This window comes from Canis aureus, chromosome 29 (genome assembly GCF_053574225.1).
Source record: "Canis aureus isolate CA01 chromosome 29, VMU_Caureus_v.1.0, whole genome shotgun sequence".
NCBI lineage: Eukaryota > Metazoa > Chordata > Mammalia > Carnivora > Canidae > Canis > Canis aureus.
Window position 1 is genome coordinate 26,156,077 of NC_135639.1, and position 12,828 is coordinate 26,168,904.

The window sequence follows — 12,828 nt, forward strand, 5'->3', positions numbered from 1 at the left end:
CAGTCGCGGGGTCCGCACCCGCAGGCCGCCGCCTCCGGGCGCTCCAGCAGCCCGCCCGCGCAGTGGGCGGGCACTTTGGCGCGCTTGCGCACTTGAGGAAAGCGGAGCTGGACCCCGCCCCGTACGAGTGCTTTGCTCCTCCACTGTGCGTGCGAGGGACGTCGGGGGCGGTGCCGCAGCAGTTGCCCCTGGTAACCGGGAGGCAGGAGGAGGAGGAGGCGGAGGTGGAGGAGGAGGGACTCGGCGGGAGGATGGTGAGTGTGGGGGCCCGGGCCCCTCCGGAGCTGGCCGGTCACCCCCCTCCCGTCCCCAGGCCCAGGGCGGGGCACTGCGCTTGAAGCCAAGGAGGGAATGGGAGCCTGCTGCCTGGATCCTGGATTGGTTTCAGGGGGCAGCGGGGAGCGGAGGGTGGGCCCTTGGAAGGAGACCTGGGCCTGGGGAGGAAGGCGGGGCTTGCAGCCAGTCCGAACCAGGGGAAGGGGCTGGGAGGTTGCGTGGCTATCCGGGTACAGAGCCGGGGCTCCATCAGTACTAAGGACTGAGATGAGGGCGGATCCGAGTAACTGCGGACAGCAGCCTCCGCATGCAGGCTTAGGTCTTCCTAGGGAATCGGCCTCCCCACACCGCTGGAAAGTGGGTCCGCTGGGGTCCCGCCAGAAGCGGGAAGAAGGGTCTGCGCTACTGTCTTTGAGGTCGCCCTCGCGGTACCAGGGGAGATGGTAGCCTAGCTCTCCTCTTCCTCGAGAAGTGCGGGCCTCTGGGGGGAGGGGTGTAAATCCCAGGATACAAAGAGGTACGGCTCAGAAGGGATGCCTGGTGGATTTTACGCCGTCTGGGTGTCTCCGTGGCAGGCGCACTTCTGCAGCGACGAGTTATTTATTTGCTGAGAGTTCTGTAAAGTCTGGTTGTTGGCGATGATCGACGTTCCCTTCAATATCTAATCCGTGTTGATGGAGACAAATTTGCTGCCCGGTCCTAAGTATTTCATTTCAAACCTGTTGCAGCCTTTTGCATATGACCACTCCAGAACCAAAGATCATAATCTCACCTCAGGATCTCCAACCTAAGAAGTATGGGAAGTTAAAACTGGAGTGGCTATCAATTGGCTTTCCTCTGTCAGACCTAATTAAAGCTTTCCCTAGATTATGAATGATGATGCGTGACAGATTTGACCGTTGACATGTTATTCCTTGTTGATTTTTGTGCAGTTGGTTGGAGGGTATTGAAATGGAATTGAGTAGTTTTAGAGCAAGTCAAAGCAAAATTGACTTGAAGCATTTAGAATAGGTTGATTGGCTTACCAACTGCACAGAGCCAGGCACTCACAGTTACTTCCCCACCCGCCGTACCTTTTGACTTTCAGAAATGTCGAACCATGTTCATTAATTTATGAAGAAAAGACTGTGGGGGGGGGGGGGGGGGAGTACGCACCTTTGGTATTCTAATGAGTAAGTTTTGATAGGAAAAAGAATTGATTTTACATTGTCAGGTTGCTAAAGAAGGAGAATTACTTGATCTGAAGTTGCCAATCACATTTCACACTTGCTACATTGCAGTTTTATTAACCGCAGGCTAAACAGATTTTTACATGTTTTCTTTTTATTAATCATTTATACATGAGCTGTCCATTTAAAGGGGAAATTTTTCTCAACAAATGAATACAGACATAAATATTTACACAGAAAATAACTAGAATTGGAATGAAAGAAACATACCAAACCAACAGAGAATGAGATACCATCATAAATGAGAAACACATTATGAGAGTTGGCTAACTTTTCCCGGTTTATCAATTAGGTGGACTGTGTAATTTCATGATTGTTTAACTTGTAATTACTGGCCACAATAAATTAACCACTGCTCATGTTTCCAGGTGCAAATTGACACTGTATACAGCAAATTGACAGTGCTATAGCACTACTGTATACAACTGTTGTGTTCATTGATCAAGACAGATTTTGTCTTTATTTTTTCCTAAAATGAACAATGTGAAATTAGGGCAAATAATTCTGGATTCTTTATCTGGTTCCAAAATACATTTTTTTTTTAATCTCCAAAAGTGTAAGCTATTCTTAGAACTGAAAGTGGAACATAGAATTTAAACCATCAGTGGTGTGATTAAGTGTGTCACATCTGGTATCCCACCGATCCCTGTGATAACTGTACAACTAAAGACTGAGTCCAGGTTTTTGTTTTTGTTTTTTAAACTTTCAGCTGGAACTAATACATTTTATTTTTTATCTAAAAACCTAAATGTTTTCTCCAAACATTTAGCCATCTGTTTTACCCCTGCCTTTTGATAGCAAGTCTTTGGTGAAATACTAAGATGACAGTAATGTTAGTGCTTAAGTAATCACTGCTATTTAACAGATGACTCCTTCACTCAGGAATTATGTATGGAGTACTTTCTACATACATGAACCTAGTGGTAGTTATCAAGCATGTTAAGCATTTGAAGATTGTTCCTTGGGACACCCGGGTGGCTTTTATTTAATTCTTTAAAAAAAAATTACTGAAGATTGTTTTCAAAATTGTGTTTTATGGTCAGAAAATGGTCAGTGAAAAGTTAAAACAACATAGCTACTGCTTTGAGTGCCTACTACATATGTAATGTTTTACATTACATATGTAGTATGTAATGTTTTACATACATTACTTCGCTTAATCTTCATAGCATTTTTCTTTTTAAAGATTTTATTTATTCATGAGAGACACAGAGAGAGAGGCATAGATATAGGCAGAGAGAGGAGCAGGCTCCATGCAGGGAGCTTGATGTGGGACTTGATTCCAGGACTCCAGGATCACACCCTGGGCCAAAGGCAGACGCTCAACCACTGAGCCATCCAGGCGTGGCTTCATAGCATTTTTCTTTTCTTTTTTTTTTTTAAGATTTATTTATTTACTTATTTATGATAGACGTAGAGAAAGAGAGAGAGAGGCAGAGACACAGGAGGAAGGAGAAGCAGGCTCCATGCCAGGAGCCCGACGTGGGACTCGATCCCGGGACTCCAGGATCACGTCCTGGGCCAAAGGCAGGCGCTAAACCTCTGAGCCACACAGGGATCCCCTCATAGCATTTTTCTTAAGATCCAGGTATTGTTCCCGTTTTCTAGATGCCCAGGGTTACACATGTAAGAAAGGTGAAGTCAAGTCTATGAAATTCCAAAACCCATAATGTTCTCTTTTTTCTTTAAGTTTTTTTTTTTTTTTTTTAGTAATCTCTACTGACAGTGTGAGGCTTGAACTCACGACCTAGAGATCAAGAGTTGCACGGTCTAGGGCAGCCCGGGTGGCTCAGTGGTTTAGCACCGCCTTCAGCCCAGGGTGTGATCCTGGAGACCAGGGATCGAGTCCCACATCGGTCTCCCTGCACGGAGCCTGCCTCTCTCTGCCTGTGTCTCTGCCTCTCTCTGTGTGTGTCTCTCATGAATAAATAAATAAAATCTTTAAAAAAAAAAAAAAAAAAGTTGCACGGTCTACAACTGAGCCAGCCAGGTCCTCCCCTCCCCCCCCCCCCCCCCCCCCCCCCGCCCCGCCAGTGTTTTTATTAGGACTCTGGTGATATGGGAACCCACTCTTCTGAAGAAATGTCCATATGTTGTTCCTCAGGAAACATTGTATTTATTTAATAGAGAGGTGAAGAGAAAGAGGGCAGGTTTGGGTGAGGTTCTCCCTATCAAAACTAAAGGAGTTCCTGTAAGTTAATAAGGTCTCCCTGAGCGGCATAATTTTTTGTTAAAGAGGTTAAATACAGTGAAGTCAGTTACACTTAAGCTAGTTATGGGGAGTACATGTACTTGATAGTTGGCTTACTAATTTTTTTTTTTTAAGATTTTAGTTATTTATTCATGAGAGACACAAAGAGAGGGGCAGAGACACAGGCAGAGGGAGAAGCAGGCCCCATGCAGGGAACCCGATGTGGGACTTGATCCCAGGACTCCAGGATCACGAACTGGACCAAAAGGCAGACACTCAACCACTGAGCCACCCAGGCGTCCCTGGCTTACTAATTTTAATATTTAAATTTTAACTGCTCCTCACAGCCAAGTACACTTTCCATCCACTATGACATTCTTCTCTCACCCTCTACCACCCCAGTTTCTTTAAATGACCTAGTTTGTATCATTTTAGGTCAGTGCACCATGCCTCTGCCAGTAGCTGAGTTTAAACTGATTTTGAGGCAGATAAAATATCTGCAGTCAATAGTACATCTATTCATAATTTGCCTGTAGAAAAAATAATAATAATAATTTGCCTGTAGAAAGTTTGTTCAGATGTTTTATGACTGAGTCAGACCACTTCTGTCCACCAGGGTGCAGATAACTTATATGCACACATACTGATAATAGACTTTATACAATGAACTAAAGTTCTGATTTCTTAAATTGCCTTTAATGTCATAGGAGTACAAATCCAACATAGAAACCATGTCTGTTTCTCTCCATTGTACTTGGAGCACATTGTGGGTATTTAATGTGAATGAAGGAATGAATGAATGCAAAAATGCACTTTAAAAATTTGTTTCCTTGTATCTATACTGCAAAACTCAGCCCCATAATAAAATTAATTTCTAATGGCTATTTCCATTTGACATTTAGAATAAAGTATGGACATTTATGTTTAGAAACATAGACTTATTCTGCTCTCTTTCCTCCAGCCTTTTAAATCAGCTTACTTTGTACCTTTCAGTCAGAACTCTGATATCTATAAATATCCTCTTCCCTATTTAGCAAACCCTGATAATCCTGTGATCCCCTGTCCTCAGTGTTGGGTTAATATGATGCTGTCCTGTATTTGCATTTGTCTTCCCTAGACCATGCTTCAGATGCCATTTATCATTATGATAGAAAAAAATAGTAGCTGAACTTTCCATTTCTCTGTAATTTCACTTGAAGGTGAAGCATATAAAGTTATTGTTTCCCAATAATGAAAATCATGCATTAGAAATATAAAAGTATTATTTTTTATACCATTAGGTTAATAAAGTTTAGGTATAGTTAGAATGGTTTTCTGTGCTTTGCTTCTCTCCTTTTAAGATGAATAGAGATTACTTTCTCTTAATTATTCAATTTCAAATATAATGAGTGTACAAAAAGTCTCAGCCTGGGACTCCTGGGTGGCTCAGCGGTTGAGTGTCTGCCTTCGGCTCAGGGCCTGATCCCAGGATCTGGGATCGAGTCCCACATCCAGCTCCCTGCATGAGCCTGCTTCTCCCTCTGCCTATGTCTCTGCCTATCTCTGTCTCTCATGAATAAATAAATAAATCTTAAAAAAAAAAAAAGTCTCAGCCTGCAGAGACTATTTTTTTTAAAGATTTTATTTATTTATTCATGAGAGACACACACACACAGAGGCAGAGACATAGGCAGAGGGAGAAGCAGGCTCCTCGAGGGGAACCTGATGTGGGACTCAATCCCGGGACTCCAGGATCACACCCTGAGCCAAAGGCATACTCTCAACCACTGAGCCACCCAGGAGTCCCAGAAATAGTATTTTTATTTACAAATTTGTTTTAAAAGAAGAGACACATAAGGAAAAACCTAAAACATTCATTTTGAACCTTGAAAGTATTTTATAGAAATACCTTTCATGATTTCTACACTCATAGATAATGCATGAGAATTTTACCTGTACTGTTGTTTCATGTACTGATGTGATAAATTCTGGTTATTTTTTAATTTTATTGAAAAAGGTAATGAGGACATCTAATCAAGAACTCAGGATGAGTAGTACCATGTGTTTTCCCTGTTCTAGCCTTTTTATATTACCAGTCCCCTGAGGATCTCAGAATTCTAATTTTAACTGTTCTGAAAGGTGGTATTATAAATGAGTGATTGCAATGTAGCTAATAGAAGCCAGGGAGACTTCTCATAAATATAGTTTAAAAAAGGAATGGTGTCAAAGTATTCAAGGCCAGATAAGATAAAAACAAAAGAAAAATGTCATGCAAAAAAAAAAAAAAAAAAAAAAGAAGAAGAAGAAGAAGGCCTGCCTATCTTTTTGTTTGTTTGAAATCTATTCAATCACTTTTCCCTAAATCTTTTGGTATAGAATTTGTCTTTCTGTCTTAAACTAAATCTTCCATTTTATTGCTGGAAAAAATTAAGGCACAGAGAGGTTAATGTAATCCTTAGCAAGTCAGTGCAAATACAGAATACTAGAAGTGGTAAACAAAGAGTCTCTGAGACAGAAAGGAATTCTTAATAATTATGCATATTTGCATATCATTGTCCAAAGACTCAATTGTTGAGAATTATTTCACAGAACTGTTATTTGATCTTAGTGAACAGACTGGTTTGAATTATTGCCGGGTGCAATAAGGATAAAAAAATATAACCATTTTATATAATTCTAAGACAGCTTGAAGGAATTTCTGCTTGAGCTGGGAGATTAGATTATATGCCCTTTAAACTGTGGAATTCTTTGATTCTTGTTGTAACTCATGCCTCATTGGAACAAAATTGTCAGCTGCAGGATGCAACAAATAACTATCTTATACAATTTTTCTTATGTTTGTAGCTAAAAAGCAATATGGCTTATTTCTAGCCATTAAAAACAATAAAAGCAAGAAACAAATATTATATTACTAGTCAGAAATACCTGGTTAAATTTTATTCTTTATGACTGACTTTGACAATTCTCTAACTTCTCTGATGTATCCGATTCTTCATCTGAAAAACATAAGTTATACCATGCACTTATAAGGGTCTTGTGAAAATTAGATGGTGATAGAGTTTTGGAGTTTTTTTTAGATGATGATAGAGTATTTTGAGTGATGAAGTCTTTTTTTTTTTTTTAATTTTTTTTTATTTATTTATGATAGTCACAGAGAGAGAGAGAGGCACAGAGACACAGGCAGAGGGAGAAGCAGGCTCCATGCACCGGGAGCCCGATGTGGGATTCGATCCCGGGTCTCCAGGATCGCGCCCTGGGCCAAAGGCAGGCGCCAAACCGCTGCGCCACCCAGGGATCCCGAGTGATGAAGTCTTAAATGTAAACTGAAATAAAGTCTTAAACAATTTTATACAACTTTTTTTTCGTGTGTGTGTGTGTGTGTGTGTGTGTGTAGCACCATAAAATCTTGTACTTGCTTGGGTGGGTAGTTGTATTTAATTCAACAACTAATAAGTGCCAGGCATTGTGGGAGACCAAAGCTATAACTCTTACCTGCAAGAAACTTCACTCTAGGAGAGAAACACAAAAATCAATTATCTATAGTCTGATATGATGCATGCTCTAAGTGTATATGAAGGGCTTTAGGAACATGAGTTGAGTAGTAGTTCATACTCACAGAAGATGTGGAGTGACTGCTAAACTGGATTAATAGGAATGGAAATAAGCCATGTCATTTATTGAGTTGCTGAATTTATTGAAGTACTTCTGCCAAAACTTAGAAGGTGGAAGCAAATGAAATAAATGACATTGAACTGGAATATACTATGAGCTCTCTACAACCAAGAACTGTTGTCAAGGAGAAGATATTCTTATACCTAATAACATCAAAGTCAGTGCCCCAAAAGTAATCTCTCTTCTTCATGGTTGTTTAAGGGCTTGCTCTCAATTTTGCGCAAATTGAAAAGTGCACCAGACCAGGAGGTGAGAATCCTTCTCCTGGGCTTGGATAATGCTGGCAAGACCACTCTTCTGAAGCAGCTTGCATCTGAAGACATCAGTCACATTACACCTACACAGGTAAGCACTGCCCTGGCCCCAGGTGCTTGTGTGACTTATGGGAAGTGATCATAGCCATATGGAAGACAAAATGGGAAATATGGTTTTGTACACTCTCAAGTTGTGTTATGAGGGGCACCTGGGTGGCTCCATTGGCTGAGTGTCTGCCTCTGACTCAGGTCGTGATCCCGGGATCCTGGGATCGAGTCCCACGGCGGGCTCCCTGCTCATGGGGAGCCTGTTTCTCCCTCTCCCTCTGCCCCTCTGCCCTGCTTGTATGCTCGCGCGCTCTCTCTCTCTCTCTCTCTCTCAAATAAAATCTTTTTTTAAAAAAAGTGTTAATGAGAAAAGTTATACAATTTAAAAATAATAAAAGATTTCAAAAATATGTCAAGAGATTCCATAGATATAAGGTTCTTAGAGTAGTCAGATTCATTCAGACAGAAAATAGAATTGTGGTTACCAGGTGTTGGAGACAGGGGAGATTGGAAGGGTCATTGTTTAATGGGTGCAGAGGGTCAGTGTTGTAAGTTGAAAAAGGTTCTGTGGATGGCTGGTGGTAATGGTGGCACAACAGTGTGAATGCACTTAGTACTACTGAATTCTACACTTAAATTCTACACTTCTACACTGGTCAAAATGGTAGATATTATATCTATTTTACCAATTTTTAAATAAAGAATTTAAATAAGCATATGTATATATCAAGACAGTCAATTCCCTCAGCTCTAAGTGATTACTTCTAAAAAATAACTTAATCTTCTCACTATGAAATTAATATGTATAGAAAATACAGAAAGTATAAAAGAAAAAAACCCAATACCGTGAGAAAAACTACTGTTAATATTTTAGGGTGTATTTTTCAGATTTAATAAATATATATCTTTTTTTAATTAAAAAATAACCTATATTTTTTAATCCAGCCTCTTTCCTAAGGCTAAGCAAAAAAAATACAAAGGATAAGGCAACGGTGGTGCTGCCAGTGTGGAAGTTGAAAGACAGATCCTAAGTGGAACAACCCTCCTCCTTTAGACCTCTTTCTTTAGACCTCCTTCCCTGTAGGAAATCCTGAGAAAGCTTGACCTTTGCCCAACTCATTGGGTTTCCTAACTAGAGGACAGCCTTTTTGGTCTTAGTCACTTTAAAGTATTTGAGCATTAGAGGTTTTAGCAAAACCAGAGGGGTTTTTTTTTAGCATTTTCCATCACTGTACTGTGATACGAGTTTGGTGTCAGGTTTGAATGGCTGTGCTGGTGTGTGTACTTCACAGCTTGGGAGTCTTACTGATCTGCAACTTTTTGCAGAAAAGTCATTTCAATTGCTACCAAATGAGCAATTTTACAGCTTCTGAACAAATTTAATGTATAGCCTAAGGAGGAGCAAATTACAGTAGTCTAGCCTAGAAGGGCTAAAAACACATATTACTGTGTCAGGATTTCTGCCAGAAAAAGAAAAGTCTAGGATTTTTTTTCTTTTTAATTGAGTATTAGCAGTAGGCTGTATCTCTTAAGAGTATCACTAAAATGAGAACGGCCAGCACTGTGAACATGGAAATGAACTCTTAAGTTATGGGTTCAAAGTTCCAATTCTAACTTTCAGGCGTTATTTGATGTATTATAGGTGACTTTGTCATTATATGATGTGAAGGTTTCATGTTTATTTTATTTTAAATTTCTTTATTTGTGGGAATCCCTGGGTGGTTCAGCGGTTTGGCGCCTGCCTTCAGCTCAGAGCGTGATCCTGGAGACCTGGGATTGAGTCCCGCGTTGGGCTCCCTGCCTGGAGCCTGCTTCTCCCTCTGCCTGTCTCTGCCTCTTTCTCTCTGTCTCTCATGAATAAATAAATAAAATATTTTAAAAATAAATAAATAAAATAAAATAAAATTTCTTTATTTGAAAGAGAGAGAAAACATGCATGTACATGAACCGGGGTGGGGGGGTGGGCAGAGTGAGAGAATCTCAGACTCCCAACTAAGTGCAGAGTCAAATAGGAGGCTGGATCTCATGACCCTGAGATCATGACCCGAGCCAAAATCAAAAGTCCAAAGCTTAACCAACTGAGCCACCCAGGTGCCCCCCTTTTTTGGTTATTTTTAAGTAACTGGGTGTGGAGCTCAACGTGGGGCTTAAACTCACAGCCCTGAGATCAAGACCTGAGCTGGGATCAAGAGTTAGGTGCTTAATTCACTGAGCCACCCAGGTACCCCCATACTTACTCTTTAAAAACAAGCTTTCAGGGCAGCCCAGGTGGCTCAGTACCGCCTTCAGCCCAGGGTGTGATCCTGGAGACCCGGGATCGAGTCCCGCGTCGGGCTCCCTGCATGGAGCCTGCTTCTCCCTCTGCCTGTGTCTCTCTCTCTCTCTCTCTGTGTCTCTCATGAATAAATAAATAAATAAAATCTTTAAAAAAAAAACAAGCTTTCAGGGTGCCTGGCTGACTTAATCAGAAGAACATGTGACTCTTGATCTCAGGGTTGTTAAGTTTGACCCCCACATTGGGTGTAGAGATTATTTTAAAATAAAATCTTTTAGGGATCCCTGGGTGGCACAGCAGTTTGGCGCCTGCCTTTGGCCCAGGGCGCGATCCTGGAGACCTGGGATCAAATCCCACGTCGGGCTCCCAGTGCATGGAGCCTGCTTTACCCTCTGCCTATGTCTCTGCCTCTCTCTCTCTCTCTGTGACTATCATAAATAAATAAAAATTTAAAAATAAAATAAATAAATAAAATAAAATCTTTTAAAAATTAAAAAAAAAAAAAACAAGCTTTGCATTTTTGTTTTATATTAGAAAAAGTAGCTGAGTGAAGTAAGTCAGTCGGAGAAGGACAAACATTATATGTTCTCATTCATTTGGGGAATATAAATAATAGTGAAAGGGAATATAAGGGAAGGGAGAAGAAATGTGTGGGAAATATCAGAAAGGGAGACACAACGTAAAGACTGCTAACTCTGGGAAACGAACTAGGGGTGGTAGAAGGGGAGGAGGGCGGGGGGGTGGGAGTGAATGGGTGACGGGCACTGGGGGTTATTCTGTATGTTGGTAAATTGAACACCAATAAAAAATAAATTAAAAAAAAAAGAAAAAGTAATAGGTGCTCATTATAGTAAATTTGTAAAACATTTGTAAAATTGCAAAACTAGAAATCACCTATAGTGCCCAGACATAACCACTGTTAAAAATTTTTTTTACCACTGTTAACATTTAAGAATGTATCCATTTTTTTCTATGTATGTACGTGATGGGTTTATTTAAAGATTCTATTTATTTAAGATTTTATTTATTTTAGAGAAAGAGAATATGAGTGGAGGCTGAGGGAGAGGGAGGGGAAAGAATCTCAAGCAGACTCTGCACTGAGCACAGAGCCTGACGTGGAACTGAATCTCATGATCCTGAGATGATGACCTGAGCCAAAACCAAGATTTGGATGCCTAACCAACTGAGCCACCTAGGCGTCCTTTAAAGATTTTATTTTTAATTAATCTCTACACCCAACATGGGGCTCATACTTATAACCCTGAGATCAAGAGTTGCATGCTCTGCTGCAACTAAGCCAGCCAGGCACCCTTATGATGCATATATTTAAAATAAAAATGACTAAAAAAAATTAATTAATCAATTAAATTAAATTAAAATGACTCAAAGAATATATCATATCATCATTTTCACTGAATAATACATCTTGAACATCTTTCTACTGTTATATATGTAAATACTTACATATTTACATTTCTAAATGTTTGCACCCATTATTATTTCCTTAGAATAATTTCTTATATTTGTTGGTCTTAATAGATTTCTTTTCTTTTGATGACTTTTAGAATTTTAAGGCAGTTGATACATACAGTCAAATTCTAGGAGCTACTCTTATTTATCTTCTGCTTCACTCCATAAAGATTTGACATTACTGGCTTTGACATTTAATGTTGTAGTTAAGTGTACAATTCTTAAGCGCACAAAAGTGGTTTTGTCAGTGAGTCAGAATGAGCTGCCGTTTACAATAAACTTAAGCCACTTCCCTTTGGAGTTCTTAAACTTCTAATTTATTCAGTTGTGACATCTTACAGGAGCTATAGTCAGCATCATCCCCAGGTATTCCCTAGTGCCCATTTATCCTCAGTGGAAATTGGGTGGCAGTGCTCTGTACTGTCACATTGTGCCTTGTCCTTCTGCACTAGGCAGTAGTGTTGGCAAGCTGCCAGGTGAGGCAAATGTTTATGGAGACATCCCCAGGCCCACTTCCCTCCAGCTATCCTGGATGAAACGTCACTTTTGTGGTAGCAATCTATTGATTGGATTTTTCAAGTCTTGATTTCACTATATCATTCTCAGAAAAATATTTCTTTTTTAATTATTGCTCACAAAATGCCTTTTCTCCAAACCCCAGAGGTCTTGTTAATTTGTTTCTCTGCACACCAACTCCCAGCTCCACCTGCCCCTGATTTGTGCACCTTTCCCAGAGTTCCACCTTGAGTCACTGTCCTGAGAAATGAATACTTTCAAGTTCATCAGAGATGCTTACGAAAGAACAGTTTCCAATGCCTTCTTGTTTATTTTCATCACTGCTTATAACTGAGAGCCCCCCCAAAAAAATAAAAATAAAAATAATAAAAAAATAAAAAACTGAGGGCCCCACTTCAGAGTTTGAACATGCTGTTCTAGCAGGCCATCCCTTCCTCATTGGGCTAATAGTCCATTTATAAACCAGCTTCTCCCATAGTGTCCTAACTTCAGCTCCTTTTTCCTGAGTTGATCCATATGAAGAAATTTCTTAAAGAATCCTATCTTCCAGTAGCTCTTGCCTCTTTTTAAACTCAGGATTTGTTCTGTTCTGTTGAATCTGCAGATTCAGCTTCTGTTTTTTTGTTAGTTAAATGTAATGTTCTATTAAATGTTATCATCTTGATTATTAGAACTCATTCCAAGTTGTCCTCAGCAGTTTTGTGTGTGTGTGCGTGCACACGTGCATGTGTGTACACTTACTAGAGAAATTGTCATGTTAATATTAACAGTGACTCCAAACCTGAAGTAAGCCTATAAAAACCCATTTCTTTCTTCCGTATCATAGCAGACAATTTTCAATATTACCAGTATCACATCTGGCAGAGTACCTCATAATTAATAAATAACACAGCTGTTAAATATAACTGTCAGAACTAT

General features: G+C 40.1%; 1 protein-coding gene across 1 annotated transcript in view; it reads left to right on the forward strand.

Moving 5' to 3' along the window:
* Window position 1: 1 nt before the first annotated feature.
* ARL3 (ARF like GTPase 3) overlaps window positions 2–12,828 on the forward strand; it is a 36,782-nt gene continuing 23,955 nt past the window's right edge. The window contains exons 1-2 of the mRNA XM_077877820.1: window positions 2–254; window positions 7,549–7,692. Coding sequence (XP_077733946.1) covers window positions 252–254; window positions 7,549–7,692 — 147 coding nt within the window. The 5' untranslated portion in view covers window positions 2–251. The remainder of the gene's footprint in view (window positions 255–7,548; window positions 7,693–12,828) is intronic.